Genomic DNA, 22,380 nt, shown 5'->3' with positions numbered 1-22,380 from the left:
GCCTCTCGCATTCTGAATGTTTAAAATGCCTTAACCTGCCTACAATCGCCATTACCCAGGTTGCCCAGACAACAGTATTGCCGTATCCCACCTCTGCATAGAGATGTTCTGACACTATGGCCTGTTGTTCATCCAAATACTGAATGTTGCCAATTATGATGGCGCTCACTACTGTCACCACTGTGACCTTAGTCTCTGCCTCTTCTTAGGTCTAACCATATTGTTAATCTGCTTCCTTAAGTCTGTACAATTCAGTAAGCCTCTAAGTATCTAAGTCTCGTGCTTCCTAAGTGAAAAAGCTAACGTACTTATCGATTGTTGTCATCGCTCTAAATATATATGACCAAGAATGTTAGCATTCCTAACCACTATCCTGTTCCCAGACTGTGCCATGCACAGGACACTTCATCTCAGTCAATGAAGGCCTTGCCAGATTAGGTTGCCAGTGCCACCACCCCATTCCTTGCCCCACCCCATTTCTACCTTCCCTCCCCATTCCCACCTACAAGAATACACAACATTACTAACCCCAACAACACCAACCCAGATGGTCCTACCACTCCTAACTACAACCCCACACTATCCACCCTCTGCAACAAACTAGTCATCCAACTATACCCTGTATGGGTATTACTAGATTAAATAGACTTAGAACCAGTTTCTATTACCAAGCTCCCAGACCCACTATAACTAAAAATACCAGTACCAAAACCATGGTCCGTCCAACTCACAGATCACTCAATGATCTATCCAAAAAACAATCTAAATTATCCACAGATAACACAACATTGACTCCGCATCCTAACCTAGCAATCTCACCCCCCCTTGAGCCCTCTCTAATGATCAGAGGCGCTCTCATCAACACCGATCTCTGTGCCCATGCCATAGAAATCCACAATCTCATTGTGGATCAACAACTAGACCTACTAGCAGTCACTGAAACCTGGCTACACCCTGCCGCAGGCCCCCTTCTAGCCATTGCCATACCCCCAGGGTACAGTATCTTTAGAACAGACAGAAACAACATTCAAGGAGGCAGAGTTGCCCTAATAGCCAGAACGTTGTTGCAATTCAGAGAGTGCCCAGTGGAGCAAGTACAGAGCTATGAACTCCTAGCCAAATTCTCCCCTAACCCCAAAACCACGACCAATTTCCTAATAGTACACGGGTCACCTAACAAAACCAGCCACCCTAACCTTGACATCCCTCTACTGGTTACGCCCCTCATCAAACCAAACAAAATGCATCATCTTAGGTGATATTAATCTAGGTTACAGTGACCCACTTGACACGGACACTGCCACCTTTCGCGCAGCCATGTCAGACATGAATTTCATCCAACTGATAAATGAACCAACACATTCCAAAGGTAGAACGCTGGACTGGATCCTTGCTCTCAACTCTCAAGTTACCATAGAGCCCATCCTCCCTGTAGAATGGTCAGACCACTTCAGCATCATCTTTACTTTGGAATACCAAAATACTGACCCCACCAGACCCAAAGCTCTAGAACCCTTCGAAGCTAGAAACATGAAAAAACTCACAGTAGACAACCTTTCCCCCATACTACATTTGGCCCTAGCCAATGTCACGCCTAATACAAACAATCCTCATTATTTAGCAGACTGCTATTAACAAAGTCTCACCCACACTATCGATGCACTCGCACCTATCACCACCAAAACACGGAAACACGACAAACGCTCTTCATCACTTGAACATCTATATAGGAAAACCAATACCAATGAATCAGCTAAGGCGTTCATAATAGCTAACAAAAAATATAAATCAGCCATAATCTCTCATAAAGCCAACGCGCTTAATAAGCATATAACCAATGCTAGCTCAGACAGCAAATTGTTCTCCATTCTCAGAGAGCTTGAGAACCCTTGGCAAGTGACAGCACCTCACAATGCCAGTAAAACTTGGTGCACCATGATGCAAGATGCACTAGCCTCCAAAATTAAGCTGCTACAAAAGATTGACAGTAAAAAAATGTTCCTTGCCGAAAAAATGCTTCCTGCTATAGGCGCTAACATTCCCATCACTCCCACAGGCTCCTCCTTTCAATTCGCCCCAGTCACCAAAAAAGAAGTACTAGACACCATAATGAAACTCAAAGCTTCCAACTGCAACGAAGACCCATTCCCTTCCCATCTAGTCAAACTCTGTGCCCACACTCTATCACCAGTCATAACCAAATTTGTCAACGCTTTTCAGCTCCAATACAGTCCCCACTAGCATAAAAAAAGCATGGGTAACACCCCTCCTAAAAAAAAACGACCCTGGACCTCGCACTCCCCATCAACTACCGACCTATAACTACCGTCCAATTTCTCCTGAAAATCGACCAAATGGCTTACTCCCAAATTCAAAATCACCTAGAACACTACCAACTACTAGGAGACCAACACTCTAAAGATTCAAATGAATGCCACCAGATAATTAGGCAAACTCTGCCTACTAATGCTCCTCGCCCTCTCTGCGGTCTTCGACCTGGTTGACCACCACAAACTCTGTGCCACTCTAAACAATAACTTTAACCTATCCAACCACAGACTGGATTAAATCATTTCTGGCAGACAGGACCTCAAGAGTCGCTATTGGTAAAGTAGCAGCAGATCCCATTAGGCATCCCTCAAGGTTCCTGCCTCTCTCCCACCCTGTATAACGTCTACACTAAATTGCTCTTCGCAGCGCTGGATGCCATGGGTGTCATCTACACTAACTTCGCAGATGACACTCAGATCCTTATACCACTAACAGGAAACCATGAGCATGATTCCATACTTATCAATAAGATTTACTCAATAATCCAAAACTGGATGGCCAATAACAGCCTATGTCTCAATGACGATAAAACAGAGCAGCTCTTTCCAGGATCGCCCTCTAAGATAGCCTCCTTACAGCCTGCTTACTCCGCATTCTGCATCAACGGCACCACTATCCCAGTTCTAAAACAAGTGAAAACACTTGGGGCTTACCTTGACGCGACACTCACCATGTCCAAGCAAGTAAACACACTAGCTTCCTTTACTGCATACACAGCCAGACTTATCTCTCAGCCGTAAATTCCTGACACTGGAAAACTGCATTACACTAGCTAGAGTGCTCCTACTATCAAAACTTGACTATTGTATGTCCTCTTCCTAGGCACATCCAATACCAACATTGCCAAACTCCAACTCCTGCAAAACAAAGCCCACCGAGCTACTTTAGGCATAAAAAAATCTGATCACATCTCTAACATTAGGAGACAAAATCATTGGCTCCCCATCAAAGCCAGAATACTTTTCAAAACCCTCAGCATTTCCCATAAATGCATTACCAATAAAGCCCCTAAATACCTCATTAACACAGTCACCAAGAAAACCCATACAAGACTCCTCAGATCTAATAACAGGGAAATCCTTGAAATCCCACGTTATAAAAGGGAAAAAGCAGGAGGCAGCAGCTTCAAAGTACTCGCTCCCAGGCACTGGAATGCCCTACCTATAAATACCAAGAATGAAACGTCCTTCCCACTCTTTAAAAAACTACTTAAAATATTCATGGTTATTCAACCAGTTTTAGCTACTCCCGTGTACATCACATCCCTGGCTAACTCTGCACATCCACTGTATATTAATGTTTTTTTCTCCAATGTATATAATGTAAAAATGTAACTTGTATCCTCTGGCCTAATGTTGTATTCATTACTAAGATTGTATTTTGCCCATATCTGTAACTACGCCGTGAATCCTCAGGGTATGGGCGTATAACAAATGTAATAAATAAATAATAAAACGTGATTAGTGTCCTAAAATGGCAATGCCACAAGGTTCTTCACATGTCCCTTGGCCATTTCATTTTCTGGCCTTCTTTCTGGCCGCCTTCCTGCCTTCTCAGGTCAGTAGGAAAGATGCAGCTTTCCTGGGTGAGTGCCTACAATGTGTGCCTGAGCCCATGAATTGGGTGGGACGGTCTGGTCCCATTCTACAACTGAGGTCCCTGAAAGTCTGGTGTGCATGCATGAGTGAAACCCACAGTGGTACCTGATTGCATCACTGCTGGCTGAGTGAGTAGTGCAGATGCTTACCATTGGTAGGTTGGTTTTTGCCATTAGACTGGATTTGGGATAAGAAGACACCTGCAGCCATTCCAGGGGATCAGCACTGGAGCCAAGTACCTGGTGTAACCGTGCAGACAACTGAAGACTTGTGGGTGACTCCTGAAGAGGCCTGGGGACCTTTCCTGCAACTGTCCTGGTGAAGCCCTGCTGGACTACCTGATCTGAGAAGACCCTAGGCGGTGCTTTGACCCCCGTGGGACAAACCAGTCTCAACGTCTTCTCGTGTTCCTGCAGCCTTGAGCCCGTCCCTAGACCACCTGGTGGGCAGATCCGCTCTTAATTGGGCTACCGTGCTGTTTCGCAGGTTTGTCTGGAACTACAGTGGTTCTCAATTCATCCTACAAATCTTCCTGGTAAGTTTCAACTTCCCAAAATCAAGGGATTCTGTCGTGGAAGCCCATCTTCGTTAGCGACTGGAGATATGCCTGCTGGTGCCAGTGTGCATGTGCAGTAAATGTCGCGGTGACTGTTGCTGGAACCGCCCATCCCCTGTCCAGTGTCCTGAAGAGACCTGCATCTATGCCTGCTACATTTCTCCATCAGAAAGGGTTGCACTCTGCTCCTGCACCCGACCCGAATCTTCCTAGCACATGCAGCTCCTGGGCATCTTCTACTGTATCCAATGCTGGGACCGTCTACCTCCAGCCACCCTCAGTCGACCTGCCAAATCACTTCGGAAAATAGCTCAAACTAAACTAAACCAAAACTACCTAAAATGCACCACTAGACATGTAGATGCTGCCTGTGCACCCTTGGTGAAAACATTTCTGGGTCCCCCACCAGCCTCCACCGCTATCAACTGCAGTTTGATTGTACATAGGATATGGAGTCCTTGGACTCTGGTTTTAGAACACTTCCTCATTTGCAGAGTCAATCATTCTTGCCTGTGATAAAAATAGACCGTTCCATGCATCCTAACCAGGAAGTCCTTCAGGTGAATCGGGTCAGCATTATTGTATTCATTTTTTTCGGGTTTCAACTCCTGCTGCTCCATTGAAGAGGCAATTCTGGCTTCATTATTGGTTTATGCTGAGGTGTACTGATCAAATACTTGTATAGCCAATGCAGCAATACCTAGAATGTGTCAAACAGCTGCTGGTTATATGGACATGCTTTATATTCTTTTAACATGCAGTAGACTTCCCACTTAATACTTTTCGTTCTCTATCTTTACAGAAAGTGCCTTTTGAGCTACCTCTACCATCGGGAATGATGCCCCGTTTATTGATTACCATTCAAGGTTCACCGAATAAAAACTGTCACAGGTGAAGTGAATTAGTCCGTTTTTATTGTATGGTGTACAATTTATTTGTTTATTTTACTGCTCTCTATCCCAATGGCCCTTGATCCTGAACCTTTGCATTACAATGAAGATTGAAAGAAGATGGCCCAGGAAAGTACATGACCACAGTGTTTTATTCTAATGCAATGTTTGCCTTGGTGAATGTGGCCCGTTCTTATGCGCGTCCTGCAATCTACAATATCTGCTCCCTCAACACCACCTCTCCTTTATTTCTGTTTGCTTGTTATGCAAATGTGTAAAATACAAATTGTACAGCGTAGAGGCCAGCACTGTCCCCATCGTATGTTCTATAGCTCTGTAATCTGATTTTAAACTGCCCCCACATACCACACCTCTATGTTCAGCACCTCTTCTTCGAGATGGTTGTGTCACTAAAAATAGTTCCAAAAAGCACTCCACTGCTGCTTGACACTAACTATGCTCATGTTCTTCAAATACCCAAGAACAAAGCTGTTGGCCTAATCTATCCTTACTGTGTCTAGTACTCTGAAAGCTTTGAGCCTTTGCAGTATTGCCAGGCACATATAAATGCAGCCTAGGTTCTTCAGACTGAGCCGGTACCACAAGATTCCTGAATTTACCTAAGGTGCAAATGACCAAACCAACTCCTGTAATGCCCAATTTCTGAACTTGTGGTGCCAGTTACGAGACCAGCACAGGGACTCTGACCAAAAGTCACTGGTGGCGAGCAGAATCCTTGTGGTTTTTAAATCCTACATTTTCAAGGGAATTCGCAATGAACCACAATCGGGCATGTGGTGATGAGTGCAAGCGTTTATTCTGCCTTCATTGAAGCATCCATATTGCGTGGGTGACTGCACAGTTGGTATGGTAGACTGAGTGGCCGCCTCCCATTGAGGCCAAACTTCACTGTTTAGACACAATTATGGGGCTCGTCTTGCTCACCCCTTTTTCCCGCCCACTCTCCTCTCTCAAAACAGTTGGGACGTCTTTATGCACCAGAGGGTGGAGTAGGACAATGTGTGAAATTTAGGCGGATCCCTTTTTCACTGCCATGTACATACACCCTTTTCCATGCTTTTGGATTTATTTAATAAAAATGAATTGTGAGGATGTGCTCATAAAGTTGTACTTTGTAGTGGATTGTAATAAACGATACAGCAAGGTACATTTAGCGAAATCTAAAAGTGCACTTATGAGTAAAATAGTCTGTTGCCACACAGAAAGAATAGCTCTTTACTATTAAAGAGGGGCCACAACTAAACATGGTTTTATTGGATTGCATTTACAATGCATTCGTTTTATCCCCACTGCCTAACGCTCGCCTGCTTCTGCTCTGAGTGATGTTTTCTGTTTTTACAGATTGACTACTATTTCTAATTTCAGGAGCTACTTTCTGACAATGGGCCTCATTCTAAGTTTGCTTGTCTGGAAACCAGGGCGCCGGTAAGCTCACCGGCACCCTTGTTTCCAGACTGGTAAACTACGTGTCTGCTGTGCCCGACAGGTCTGACCCTGCCGGACGCAGCGGCCACGGCAGGCAAACGCTTTGAAGCGCCGGCGCCGTTGCTAACGGTGCCGGCGCTTCCGTGTCCCCACTCCCATAGTCCTAGTAAAATTTACCGGCAACTGATTTCCCAGGCCACCAGACTCAAAATGAGCCGGTGGAACCAGGTATCGGGCGCTGGTAAATTATTACGAGTCCGGCACCGACCCGCCAGTAGCACCGGCAGGGTTACCGCTGGACTCGGAATGAAGCCCCATCTCTTGAATGAAGTCATTCCTTCATAGCGATTGAGCAACAATGATTTGAAAGAGGCCACACCGTCCTGTTACAGACTGGTGGACTCCTTTTTGAGAGAATACCCGCACCGAAACATGATCCTGCCCTCCACCTCCTCATTGCCCCTCCCCACTCTATTCCCACACCTGTGTCACTGGAAATCATTTTATCAACTGTATCTTTCTCTCTGGCCAATAGGTGATCTTTGTGGTGTTGAAAAGAGCCAATGGGTTATGGAACCAAAATAATGTATATCTTGTTTACCCGTATGAGCATTTTTACATTTTAAATGGAGCCCACCAAGAGTTGGATATTTTTAGATTTGAGTATTGCACTAAACGTGTTGTGTTTATTGGCAGACACATTTCTAACACATGCTTAAATCTTCTACAGGTTTACCCTTGATTTTAAAAGGAAGCACGACATTGCTTTGCACTACAATGTACGGTTTGATGAGAACCCGAAGGTCATTGTGCGTAACTCTATGATTAATGATCGCTGGGGACAGGAAGAAAGGCAGGCTCCGAAGTTTCCATTTGAAATAGGAAAACCATTCCAGGTACCAGATATTTTAATATAGTGAACTATTGTTGCAAGGTGGCATTTGTAGTTGGAAAGTGAACACTTCTCCAATAATATTGTGTGAAAAGTCTGTGCTGTTCTGTCCACCAATTTGTTGCTATAACTTAGTCCAGCTTGGGCTACCATGTTTCTTTACTCCAGAGCAAGCAGTAACTGGGCATGTGCTTTACGGTCAATACATATAGGAACCCTAACGTGTCTAAAGACACTGGGGAGACTGCATCCTGCACAGCTGTGACACATAAGTCTGCTAAGCAGCTGAATCTGAATGCACAAAGCTGATCACGCCTTAAAATTGGTTGCAAACAGTAGTTATTGCCCACATTTGAAGAAAGCGGAGTGTCTGCTACAAATGCGCCATTAGACTGTGGGCATAATCGTTTCCGTTATTGTACACTAGATCGATCAGGCAAGGTTGAGATTTGCTTATTAAGTGAGACTTTCCCCTTCAGTAGGCTGTAGCTGCACTTGTGTGGGGCAGAGGCTTGACAAACTCTCCCGTGTTCAAGCCTACATTGACCAATATCGCTCTACCAACCTCACAGGAAAGCACGAAAAGCCACATCGCTTCTGAATTGTTTTTCTGAAAATCAGGAACTTTGGTTTCCCCAAAAATGAGCGCTACCCTAGGATGGAGATCATATCTGGGCTCCCTCCATCGATGTCTCATAACAAGATCGGAGGGGCCCTACAAATAAAATAGATATGCGTTTTCAACAATAGTGCAATCCTTTGGCGGGCAACCAGCCTCCTTATTCCCAGCGACAACTTTAAGGCAAAATGGTGTGCAATATCCACCTTAGTCAAGAATATACATCCAATGACTTACACACAGATGATGTATTCCTATCAACAAATTTGTAATGAGAGAACTAATGGGCACCCCTGTGCCATTTCCGCCATGCATCTCATCCCCATTACTTGTGTAAATGTGTACAACTCAGTGGGCGTGCACACCTGAAGACCTCATCTACATCACCACATTGAAAATGCCACCCGGTATTTGTACAACCTGTAGGGGGGTATTACAACATCAGGCAATGGCCCTCATTACGACCCTGGCGGAAATGGAAAAATGATGGCGGAAATGCAATACCGCCATCGAACACCGCTCGTTGCGATCATGACCCGTCACCGTAAAGTACGATGCCATTAGCGACACCGCAGTGAACGGCAACGCTAACTGCACCAAGTACGCGCACGCGCGCCTTGCAAAACCGGAAACACCGCCATGGCGCAACGGTACGCGAATTCTGACCCTAGCGGACATGTACTGAACGCCATCAAGCACGTCGGAAAGTACCATTCCGCCATGGCGAGAAATACGGCATCGTGAACCAACCGTAAATGGCCCACTGAGTGCCTGTACTCCACTCCCTGGCCACATTGCACAACTCCTGGCAGGCGCAATGTACTCACACTATGCAACCAGTGAAATCTACAATTCACCCATGCATGCCAACGTAGAAATGCATGCAGGGGCTCAAAGCGCCCCGTGAGTGGGCATCCATGTACGGCATGTCACCATAGCCGTACTGATGCAGCACAGGCATGTGAAGGTACAATACATCAAAATGAAAATCAAGAAGACATGACACAAAACAACAGTAGTCCCCCATCGCTTGCCACCAGCGCAAGGCAACATCCAAAACAGCATCCTGAGGGGGATTGCACCAGCCCTGTACTCTTGCAAGTAAACAAACCAACCATCAGCAGAAGCATGTACCACACAAGTTGGCAGAGTGACTGAGCAGCCAGGCTCATCCCAAGAGGGGCCGATGGGAGCTGCAGGGCACAGATGGCATGAATACAGAAGCTATTCCAATGGACATGACCCCAGTCCCCCTCCAACAAACGCACGCAAACACAGGCACCTGTGACCAGCCACATTCTGAACATCCCATCATTCCACCAATCGACCTGGCTGACAGGCACCAGTCGGCCAAAAGCCAATCCCCCGCCCCTGAACAGCACATCATGTAAACAGTCACAATGGCAGCCCCCATCCGTGACCATACTGTGCTACGTAGGCAAACGCGGCCAGTACAGTACCACACAACTCAACTCAGAAGGCGGAACACAATGCAGATCATCTCGCAATACATACCGCCACAAATCGAAAATCGCTACATCACCTGCAAAGAATAACGCAACACGCCAAATATCGGAATACAATTTAAATGCACATCCAAATGACAAAGGCCTCACAGCAATTTGCTAAATAACACCAAAACATCCATCATCACCGAGGGCTGCATCTGCAATAATTGACCAGCTTCCACTTGTGTGACGCCCTGTACCATCATGGCACACAGGGCCTACATCAACGTTCCAAAAGGCAACATGGAAGCGGCAAGAACCGCAGGTCCGTCCCATGAAGCAGGCACTAGTCCAGCTGAAAGGCCGAAATGTTGCACCTAGCCACCAGTACAGCGTAAGGGCATGTGGCCCATTGGCGATCGTCCCATAAGATCGTAATGGTGCTCCACTGATTCACCCGAAGCTGCAGGTGTCGAGAGTAAAACCCATCTGGAGGAGTGGCGTACAGATGGCATCTGCAATAGGGCAGGAGATACCTGTCACCCAAATGAAACACAAATTAACCGATTGCATTACGGGACTCATGATGCATTACAATCTTCATTCAACACACCAAATCCACACCCATATGCATGCTAGCCCACTCCAAAGGAATATACACACCCCTAAATCAGTATCGAATCATAACGAAATCAATCGAGGTAAATACACCATTGGCAACGTCGGTTACTGTGCATGCGTCCGTCAAGACAGAACCCATGACATGGGATTAGTAACGTGCCTAGACACAAGTGTATGAAGGCGCGTCGAGACAGGGAGGATCCGACAAGGGCAGATAGACGTAAGTCCCACTATGGCAGCCTTGCATCACATAGCGCAGGGGAAGGGGATTGATTCAAAAAACCCATGTACATGGCAGACCCTAAATGGAATCATCTGTCCATGCATCCATTCATCATTCCCTCATCCCGCAATGAAAACGCATGAATATTCACTCACATAATATTTGAAACTTCCATCGCGTCTGTGCGTAATGCAGTCTGCAAAAACCCACTGTGCTCCTGGCCGGATCTGTAGTGTTGTGAAGCAAGATGGATTTGGGAACGTCCTGCCTTATCGTCCACTACGCTATTGCGCATCCCATTCAATTCATGACATTCATTGCCTGCTCGTTATGGGCCCTGTCCCAAGGACATTCAACAATAGAACGTTACATTTCCAGGCAGACCTGTGGGCGTCTCCTCACCGCTACTTCGATACCAAAAATGCTGGCCTTCGAATTCCTCACTTGCAACATTACGTCGAAAAGGCCTCTGTGAACGCTTGCATTCACAATTACATCAATGTAGTGCGGCTGTGTGTCATAATGCTAACTGGCTACAATCACAAATGGGACGCCACGCCCGTCGGTGAAGTACGTTACTGTGCTGCATGAGGGTCGGCCATCGATCGAGCCCTACATACCACTGACTCTTCACAGGTATGTAAGCGGCTGCAATTATAGCATGTGTAACAATGGGAGCATAGCATGAAAATCAGTCAAAGTACATCACACTGCCATCGGGATTTGATACATGATTCCAATCCCAAGATGCCATGCGGCCAAATGCAGCCTTACGTGCGGGACGTGCTCGGCCAGAAGGGATTGCATCTGCCACAGATTCATTCAATCAGCACAGGTGGAGGCCATACAGGCCGACAGCACATATATAGCAGACCCAAACCCCTCCCACAACCACTCCCACTCCAAAATGCTACCGGCAGGACTAGCGATGTTGGGCCTGGGGGACCAGATAGCACTGCAAGTACTACAACTACAAGAAGACGACGAACAACAACAGGTACAACAACCGGGCGCACAGGGGAGACGGAGGAGAAGGAGGAGGAGGAGGGCAAGGCAGGGTCAGCAAGGCCCACAAGCACTGCCACTACCACCACGCAGGCGGCCCGCAATCCCACGCCTCCGAGCTGATCCGTTCAACCTCACTGCTGAGCAGATCCACACCCTCTACCGTTTGGACCGGGACACCATAATCGCCATTGTGGACATGACACATGCTGACCTCGTGAGCATGATAGATAGCCCAACCGCCATCCCACCCCTACTGAAGGTGGTGTCTGTACTCCACTTCCTGGCCACAGGCACCTACCAGCACACAGTCGGACAGTTGCATGGCATTTCACAGCCACTGTTCTCACGGACACTCTTCCAAGTGCACGATGCCCTCCTGAAGCACGCCGACGACCACATCACACTACCACGCACGTACCAGGAGATTACCAACGCAAAAGTGGGATTCCATGCACTTGGCGGCATCCCGGGTTGCATTGGTGCCATCGACTGCACCCATGTTGAATTGGTTGTCCCACATGCCATGGAGGTCCAGTACCGCAACCGGAAACAATATCATTCAATCAATGTGCAAATGGTGTGTGACTCCAACAAGATCTTTACGCATTGTTGTGCCAGATTTCCAGGATCTACCCATGATTCTATGGTCCTGAGGAACACAAGAATACCACGCTACATGGAGCGACACGCAGGGCACAGATCCTGGCTACTCGGTGAGTCTCATTCCATGCATGACATCGTGGCCCATTTGATGCGTCAATGACCTTGCAGGAAGGGGGGGGGGGCTACTTAGCACTATCATTCCACTGACACCCTTTATTCGTCTCATACAGGTGATGCCGGGTATCCACTGAAGAGATGGCTCCTTACACCAATCCGGAACCCACAGAACCAGCATGAGGAGGACTACAACCATGCCCACTCACGTACCCGTGTGGTCATTGAACAGGCATTCGGCCTACTGAAGGCTCGTTTCCGCAGCCTCAGCAGGTCTGGCGGGGCACTCATGTACAGCCATGAGAAGGTTTCTAAGATGGTCATGGCATGTGTCATGCTGCACAACATGTGCATACGTAGGAATGTGCCCATGCCCCCTGACGCTGTACTGCATGCACCTGAAGATGATGATGATGAGGGTGGGGATGTGGAGGCACCTCAAGGAGTCCATGAGGCACAGGATGCACGTGCAATCCGACAGAGCATCATAGATGCATGCTTCTAGCAACCACGCATGGTGCCTATTACATGGAAAGGGGACCTGTGGCACTGTGTGTGTGTAGTACAGGCACATTGTGGACTGTACGCCTATGAAGGCCTCGTACGCAAATATCAATGTCCACACATGTCATTGGATGATAATGAAGTACTGTATTGTGAATGTGATTTGATTTATACACCCTATGGACCCGCCACCCAGTGAAGCACAACACACCCCCTCCACCCTACTACCTCCCCCCCCAACACCAGTGTCCAAATATGCATGCTGTCCGTGGGTAGACGCTATTGCAAGCCCCCTCTACGGGTATCAGGGGCACCCCTGCCCGTGGAGCGCAGGTTCCTGCCAGATCTGCGTTGGGGGCTGCCCTGGACGGAACTTGCCACGGATGATGTCTCTGCCTGCTCGCGTCCATGCATGTCTCTGAGGGTTTGTGAGAGCTCCGAGAGCACACGGCGCACAGCAGCAAGTTCAGCACAAACGTCTTTGGACGTCGCATGCAGTTCCCCCCTCAGGCTCTCGGTGCTTTTCTCCATTTGTGCTCTCAGGCTCTCGGTGCTTTTCTCCATTTGTGCTCTCAGGCTCTCGGTGCTTCTCTCCATTTCTCCCCTGAGGCTCTCACTACTTTTCTCTATTTGTGCCCTGAGTGTCTCGGTGGATGTTTCCATGGCTGCCCTGGAACCCCCGCATTCATTTGCATGGTCCTTGAGTAGCGTGGACACTTCCTGCTGTTGCTCGATCAGCAGGTCGAGGGACTGTTGCCTCTGCTGGGCCATGGACATTTGCGGTGGTGTGACAGGGGGGCTGCTCAACACATGTTGCCTTGGCACAGGACTTGTGGGGGTTGGCCAGTCGTCGTCTTCAGGGTGCCCCTGCGTGGTTTCGTCATGGTGTAGGGGATGGAACATGCAGGGGGATTGGGAAAGGTCATGGATGGTACCTACGTCGCCAGCACTGTTTTCCGTGTCGGAGCATGCTGGCATGACAGCTGTGTCACCTATGGTGCTGCTACCACCAGAGGCAGTGCCATCAGATACGTTCTTTGGGGGGACCTGTGGTGCTGGGGTTGTGGACTTGCTGGCTGCTGGGGTGCCTGTTGCAGTCCCCTCCAGTGTGCTGCCACTTGATTCCTGCTGCTGCCGTGTCTTGATCCTTGCACCTGAGGTGGAGGCTCTTGGGACGTTGGTCCTGGCCCGCTTTGCAGGCGTGCTGGTAGGGGTGTCCTGCAGCTCGTCGTTGGTATCGGACCCTGTGGTGGAGTAAAGAGGGCCGAGCGTTAGTTATGGGTCTGTGGGATTTGGAATGGCAACGTATCAAATGCATTGGGGTGGTACATGAGGGTGATTTGGGACTGGGCCTTGGAGGTGGTCTCATTTTCGTGTGGATTGAGGATGCATTCATTTGGCTGCCTGCAGTTAGGGGGTGCATGCTGCACATGTAGGGGTTGTTTATGGCATCTTGATTAATTTGTTTATTCATTCTGACTTTTTGAGGGCGCTGTCAGGGCAAAGTATGTATTGCACTATGGGGTCACATGGTACTGCACATGTTCGTGCTTTGTGGATTTCGCATTGTTTCTCTTGGCCAACCTACCTGATTCTCCGGATGTCGGCACTCCTTTCTCCATCCCTCCGACTCCCTCTATGCTCTCCATTCCTATGGTGGAGGCGCAGATATCCTCCCAGGGGGTCAACTTGATGGGCGACTCTGATCCCCCCCCGGTAGCTGTGGCGATGTTCCTGTTCGCAGAAAGTATGCTGCGTACGCGGATCCGCAGGTCGTCCCACCGCTTGCGACATTGCTGTGGCGTGCGGGGTGTTGTCCCCACCGCACTTACGCGCTGTGCCACCAGGGCCCATATGGCCTTCTTGTTGGCAAGGGCCGTCCTGGTCATTTGACTGGAGAAGACGACGGCGGCATTCTCCTGGAGGGTCTCGGTGAGCACGGTCAGTTCCTCTCGGGAGAAGTGGACCTGCCGCTTGCGATCACACGCTTTCTTGGCTACCTTTCCCATATTTATTTTTTTAACTGGGGTTGCTAACGGGTTGGGATGTGTGTCAGGGTCGGATTTTTAATGGTTGTGTTGGGAATCGGATTTTATAGTTGTGCGGCGTGCTGTTTCCCGTTCCGGCCACATGCTTTTACTTCCGTTTCCGTATATTTACGGTGCCCGTAATTTGCGGTGCCCGCTCATTACGGTGACCGCTCATTACGGTGACCGCTAAGATGGGTGGCGGTATTGCACCTGGTGCAGCGTACGGCGGGGGTAAGGGCCGTTTTGGGGTCATTTCCGCCATCGCAGCCTTTCGGATTCCGCCATGGCGTAATGCTCGTGCCCGATGGGTCGGAATGGGCCGCACTTTGCTCCTTCGTGCAATGGCGGAAACGCTATTTACGCTATGGCGGTCCGGTCTGTTGATTTCCGCCAGGGTCGTAATGAGGCCCAATGTATTTTGTTTTGGAGCATCATACTTATGGGTGGCAGCATATAGACATTGAGTGAATTGCAAGTTTCCACCCTAATCTGCACCACTACCATTACTTGCACCACAACTATCCCACTAGGTTCTCTAACACTTTATCCCATTAGGGGGTTCTAGTGTCAGCCATGTTAAATTGACCACTACATATTTAACTCCTACTGTACCCTGCACTGCCCCAGCCACACAGGTGTGTATCGTACTCCTGCAAAGGTTCTGCAATGTTTATAGACTTGTGGGAAGTCTGTCTTCTTTACTTGTTTTGTAGATGGCTTGCATTCCACAGATGGGTTTGCAGTATTGCCACCACAGTGTTCCTAAGGATTTCGTTCCTCAGGCCCCATTTGTTCTTCCCACATAGTATGCCTAGGGATATTTACGTACCGCAGATAGCATTTTGCTATCAATCCGAACATCCTACCTCCTATAAAATGTTCCCTCCCCATCTTCATCTTAATCGGATTATAAAAATCATGAAAACAGGCCATTTAACATAAGAACATTGGAAGGGAAGATTTGGTTTTTTGATTACTTTTGGAGACCCCCATTCTTTTTATTGTTTTGTAGTGTCTTTGACATTTCTTTCAAGTAACTGATGTTCTTTTTAAACCTCACTTACAACTGAACATTTCTGTGATGCCTTTGTATTCCCCATGGCAACAAGGCCGAGGGGTACACTTGCAACCCATGTTGTTTTCCCTAGATGACTCCCCTCAACCAGGCATCTTTTGGAACATGCTTATGGCAATCTTTTATTTTTTTACATAATATTACATCTTTTGTGGCACGTGCAAAGGCAGTTTTTGCACAGCCTTCTTGAGGGATCTAAAACCAATAACCCTAATGTGAGGCTAACATACCTGATAAGAAAGGGAAGTAACGCCTCTCTTTAAGGTAAGTAACGTGGACTGATGACAAGACTTAACTCCCACGTGACATAAAGGAACAATTGGTCCACACACATCTCCAGAAAATCCACTACATTTTATCGAGTCGCACATAGATATCCCCCAGGTCAAGATAAGTACTTAAAATCATTATTCATAAAATGAAAAAGATACCAAATATATTCTAAAAAAACAGTAGGTATCTAAAAATGCTTCTCCTGGCCATATGTCGGCCCGCTACCAAAAGGTAGGCACCCAACGTACATATACAGGGGGTGAATAGATCAAGGGAACTACAAAACACAGCCAGTAGATCCACACTCCCCTTAACCCTAATTGGCCTTCACAATTCTGTACAGAACCCACCCCTGGTGTATGTGAGAGATCCAGACCGAACACAAGTTAAGGCTAGAATGAACAAGGGGAGTAGACGTTTTCCTCACTGGTAAATAAAAGTAAAACCTTCTAAGGCCTATGGCAATACTCGGCATTAATTTGGACCTGCTAGGCCATAATGTTAAACCAATGCAAATGCACACCTGATGATACATTTAAAGTCCGAGTACAAATCGGTTTCAAACCAAAGCAAAAGGCTTCCAAGAATTATTCAAACTTTTTAGAAGCCGTTCTTAGTCCTACATTTCAGGGGGAAAATGTCAAGTGTCACCAAGATTAGCTACAATGTTCAAACATACTCCCTGCTTGAGAAATGCAGAGCCGGACTTTTAAAATAGATTAAAAAATCAAACCTAAGCACTAAAATTATACTTCTTGGACCAGGCATAGCTAAACCCCTTGTGGATCCAGAAAAAAATGACCATGGTAGTTAAGTATGCCAGAGAAGTTTTTAAAGCGTTCCACTACAGGTTTAAAGTTTTATAGGAAACAATGGGAGGAAAGTCAGTGGACCACCTTGGGTAAGTCAGTTCTAACCCACATGTGCGCATTCTGCAGCAAGCTACTCCAGGGAGAAACAAAGAAAATCACTGGGAAAAGACCCATAGAAAGCTGCAGCAGCGCTGGTGGACCCTTAATAGAAGTCTATGGCAAATGCAAAGGAGACTCAACTCCAAGGTATCTCAAACCCCCAGACCAGAGGGAGACCGAGGGTGGGAATCATGAATAATTGCCACACCTGGACCCAAAGATAAGTACTCGAATGGCAGGTCTCGTGAAAATGGCCGAAACAACCTGGTAAGCATAGAATGTCTCTTTCGGTTTCGGGTAATAGGATCCGGTGCACAGGGACTCGAACCCTGAGCTTGCGATTACCTAGGCGATCTAGAAAAGAAACAAAAGACCTTACTACTGTGTTGGACTTTAAGCCTACATCATAGATTTTGGTGAAGAAGACTCAGCAAAGGCTCTCACTGCCTGGTGGATGAAAGATGGAGGCAGCACAGCAGTAAAAACAATCCCAGGACAGGGACAATCGCTGAAGGCACCTTCAGACATCTAAAACTAAAGAATTGGTGGGATGGTGAAGCCTCACAACCCTCTAGGAAACCAGCAGCGTCTCACAGCCGAGCTGGAAACTGCATGATGCACCAATAAACGGCCCAGAAAACATTTCAAAATGGGGGCCACGGCCCAACTGATGTGGGGTGTCAGTAGGAGTCTTCAGCAATATGCCCAAGCCACTGCACTCGGCAAGCTTCACCAAGTGATGGCTTTAAAAAGTACAAATGGTGGAAAGTATAGGATTTCATTCAGCAGATCGGCAGACCTGCCACCTTGAATTTACCGGAACAAAGCTGATAGATGGCAAAGCATGGGCTGGCCAAAGCACCCTTGCACAAAGGGCTGACCAAATGCCAGCCCACCAATCATTAAAGGGAGTCTCGGGCAAATGTTCAGATGACGAACTATTAGAATTGTCACTTAACCAAAACACCCCCGTTGAAGTGAGAGGGAGAACCCAGGGACCTAATAACGGCCTAAACCAGTTGGGGCCAATATGGAGGCTCCTAAAGTGAGTTTACAGAGAGCCTGCATGGTCAGAACGGCACTTTTAAGCCACCTCATGGTTAGCCTGAACCAAGGAAGCCCTGAAACATAAATGACAGAGTAGGAGTTAAAAGAAATTGTTACCCCAATGGCTACCAAAAAGTACACTGAGCTACACGTTAGTTAAAATGACTTGCTGCCACCAACCTATTCCCGAAAACAAAACATTAAGGGAGTGATTGAATTAACTTAGGGCAAAAATGAGGTGCCCAAGAGGCACCCCTCGCACTGGGCACTGTCTTGTCTCAGTGCAGCCATGGTTATTGTAGGAGGAGCGAGTCCTGTAGACCCGTGTCATGAGGCGGCGTACAACGATCATCTGGTGCGTTGTGCATGCGCACAAGAGTTCTCTCTCTCTCTTCTCTCTCTCTCTCTCTCTCTTCCCCGCCCCGCCCCCCCCCCCCCTCCCCGGGGCACCCCATAAGGGATGGATCTTTGCGGAATTGAGCACTGAGGCTCTGGGTCTGGCTGGAGGAGGGAAGGCGCACCCCTGCATTGCCTCCTCATGCCGGGCTGCGTTGTGCGGTAACGCCTGGTACTGCGGCTTCCTTGATCTGATGCGACGGAGATTACAACAGCGAGACCCTGCGGCAGTCTTTTTTTCGCTGCTATTCCTGCCGGCACTGTGCTGCCCTGTGACGGCGAACTGACAGCACGTGGATCCTGCGCTCTTGTCCCACCGGATACACCGACCCTCTATCATTGGATGTCATGGGGTCCCCACGTCGTTCATGGAGCCCCTTGGCAGCCGATTGCGTTGCTGCCCTACACTCTGGAGTGGCGGCTCCTCGATGGATTTACTCGAACTAGTGTGACACCAACCTTTTACAGCACCTGAGATATGGGCCCCAGTGCCCATCAACACACAACTGTTGATATCCCCATTTGATTACCCTTGTCTCAGTGGGGCCGCAACGGGGAGTCCTAGTGATCACATTGGTGCCCCCCCCATATGTAAACAGAGACTGGGCTGCCCTTGCTATACCCCGAAATGACCAAATGTCGCACTCTATCCACCAAGGCCCACATGAGCTTGTGACTCGCTATCAACTCCACGCCGCTCCTTCCCTGGCATCTAGCGGCTGGAGTGTAGTGCAGATTGGATCACCTGTCGAGCCGCAGTGGCGGTGCTGGAACGCGATAGCGCCCCTTCCCCGCATCTCTCCAGCTCTTGTGGCCCCTTGCGTAATGACTTCTGCGGGCCCCATGCTTTTAGCAGGCCCTCCTCTTGGCTGGTCGCTTTGCCATCCTGTGTCCGGGGTGGCAGTACCAGAGGTGCGAGCCTTCAACCCACCTGCAGAGCCCTGGTAAATTCCCTCTGCGTGCATCGCCAGATACTAGGCCGTAACACCTATGCCATTTCCCTGCCACACGCCCGAACTGAGTGCCCCCGGAACGTGATACGGATCCTGCATGGGAGCGGAGTGCTGGCTGGGCCCCTGACACATCGCTTGCTGTCGGAACATCACTAGAACCTTCTTGTCCTCCACTTCCCATGTGGTCCTGTGGCCCGCAGGCCTCCCCGCACAGGGTATGGCAACCAGCGCCTTCCTCCTGCGGGACAGGGTGCTCATTGGGGTGAACATTGCACTGATTTGTTTACTGATGGTGGAGAGGCCCCTAAATACCATCCCTGTATGGACTACCCACTCCATACGACGGTCCCCCTCCATTAACTGTTCCTATATCAAACTGCACACAGTATTCACTCTCGGTGGGATTGCTGCTGCTTGGTCTGGAACAGACAGCAGCCCATGCTCGATCACCTGGTGGTCTACACTGTTTATCCCTTCCTCTGACTACCTTCTTTCTAAACGTGGGAGGCCACAACTCGCGCTACACCTGACTGGTTGCCCTACTGGCTGCAATTTATCCCTCTGATCAGTTTAGGCCACCCACCTCTACCTTGGGGGAGGGAGAGTAAATAAAGGTCGTCATTCTCCTCGACATCTGCTGCTGAGGCGTGGCACATGGAGCTGCGCCCTCTCTCACCGAACTGAAACTTGCTTGTCAAGTTTGCTTATTGGCCCTACTGATCTTCCACTACTGCACCTCTGTATCAGCCCCTCCTGCCCTGGCAGTGCACTGGTCATAAGTCTCTGTTTCACTGAGGAATACCCTGTTGGCTGATGCTACCCACTGGGCTGACCCCTTGGACCTGGAGCCTCCAACGCCAGACCTCGTGGGTGCCCCACAGTCCTACCTTCCACAAGGTGGAAGCGTTCATGACAAAAGGGGCCAACAAGAAACAGTGCTCCATCAACATGTATACAAAGGCGGCAGCAGAGTCGGGGGAGCCCCATTCGGAGCCAGGTGCCGCCACGCTGACACACACAGAACCATCGGAGTCACTGAGCATGATGGAATACATGCGCAAGGTTTCACAGCCCTCCACTCCAAGCTTGACGACATGAGCGGGACCATATCCTTGATTAAAGCCCATATGGAAAAAACGAACGCTCGAGTGATGGAGGTGGAAACTAGAGTCGGAGCGACCGAGGATGACTTCAGCGCCCTCCGGGCCGAAGTAACTGCCTTATCTAGACAGGTTCTTTATGTTAGCAAGAAGCATGAAGACCTGGAATCACGCTCTAGGAGTAATAACCTCTGCATCATTCCAGAAGATCAGATTGACGGCCCCATCGAGGACTATGTTGAGCGCATTCTACACTCACTGTTGGATTCCTCAAATTTTCCATAGAAAGAGCCCACCAAGCCTTAACGGCGAAGCCCAGGCCTGGCACTCCTCCCCGCCCCAACATAGCGAGAGTGCTGAACTACCGGGACAGAGATGCTCTTCTTCGAGCGGCACGAGGCAAAGGCGATCTCTTCCTGGGTTCCTCCGGGGTTCACCTCTACCCAGACTTTTCTGTCTCTGTCCAGCAAGAATGTGAAACCTTCCTGGCTACCAAGAAGCGGCTGCAAGACCTCAGAGTGAAATACTCTATGCTATACCCTGCTAAACTCAGGATTGAACACTCAAATCAGGTCTTCTTTTTCATCATTCCTGAGGAGGCCTCCAAATTCATAGATGAACATTTTCCCGGCTGATCATACACGCTCCAGATCCTGCGGTTACGCTGAATTGCTCCTTGAGGATTGTGTCGCGATTCCGAGTGCGGAGCTGGATCTTATCTATGCTAGACCCTTTGGTCTGCTGTTTATGCTGGATCCAACTGATATCTAACTCTGTATCGCAAGTTCATTTTTTTACCTGTTATACATTGTTTCCATACTATGCACCACATAATGCCTAGTCAATTCCCTGCCTCGGAAGCGTTGCTGCTCTTGGTCAGCGCACAGCCCCCCAGGCGATGCTGCCGCTGTTTTTGGTTTTGCTGGATTGGGGGAGGGGTGGGGAAGGGTTGGGTCGTATGTTTTGTTGAAAATTGCTTGACATGCGACAGAGTGCTTGAGTACTCAAACACACTTAGTCTTGCACATGTAGATCGGGGTCCTACTCACATTTAGCTGGGCCCTATGTCCCAACCACTAACTCGTCATCCGGTTTTATTGATGCCCGCTTCCTATCCTAAATGCTGAAGACAGTCTTGTTTGCATGAGTTGGAATGTCAGGGGACTGCGTAAATTGCTGCTTTATGTTGAACAGCACAAAGTTAAATTGCTTTTTTTTGCAGGAAACTAATGCTGGTGAATGTGAGAGTTTTGCTAAAGCATGGGATCCCCAATGTTATTATACAGTTAACTCCACCCAGAACCGTGGAGTCATAATCCTGATACTCAAGAGCCTTAGGTTTCAACATAAGGTGGATCTTGTGGACCCTCAGGGAGGCAATGTCTTGCTGTTTGGGACCCTGCTAAATTGTGAGGTTGTACTTCTTAACGTATATGGTCCCAAACGTGGATGACCCTGATTTTTTTTTACACGCATCTGTCGTCCCTTATCTCCGTGTTCCCCCTTGTCCCTGTCCTCTGGGGTGGGGACTTTAACACGATTTTAGATATAGATCTTGATAGATCGGGCTCCATACCCCGCCAACTCTCCACGGCAGCTAAAAACATGGATGTGCAAACTCAGTTAATGTTTGTTTATTTTATTTATATAGCGCTCCTCACCCGGGGGTATCTGGGCACGACAAGAAAATGCAGTTTGTTTTATGTACAGACAGAAATGCAAGAGTTGATACAGTTCAACAT

At 48.4% G+C, this 22,380-nt stretch overlaps 1 protein-coding gene across 1 annotated transcript in view; it reads left to right on the top strand.

The window, feature by feature from the left end:
* LOC138497212 (galectin-3-like) overlaps positions 1-22,380 on the top strand; it is a 167,689-nt gene that overhangs the window by 110,730 nt on the left and 34,579 nt on the right. Inside the window, exons 4-5 of the mRNA XM_069620536.1 lie at positions 5,288-5,376; positions 7,552-7,717. Of these exons, the coding sequence (XP_069476637.1) occupies positions 5,288-5,376; positions 7,552-7,717 (255 nt within the window). The remainder of the gene's footprint in view (positions 1-5,287; positions 5,377-7,551; positions 7,718-22,380) is intronic.

The sequence above is a fragment of the Ambystoma mexicanum genome, chromosome 5q, assembly GCF_040938575.1.
Source record: "Ambystoma mexicanum isolate Mex_15411 chromosome 5q, UKY_AmexF1_1, whole genome shotgun sequence".
In the NCBI taxonomy this organism is placed as follows: domain Eukaryota; kingdom Metazoa; phylum Chordata; class Amphibia; order Caudata; family Ambystomatidae; genus Ambystoma; species Ambystoma mexicanum.
This window is presented reverse-complemented; position numbering and strand designations above follow the sequence as displayed.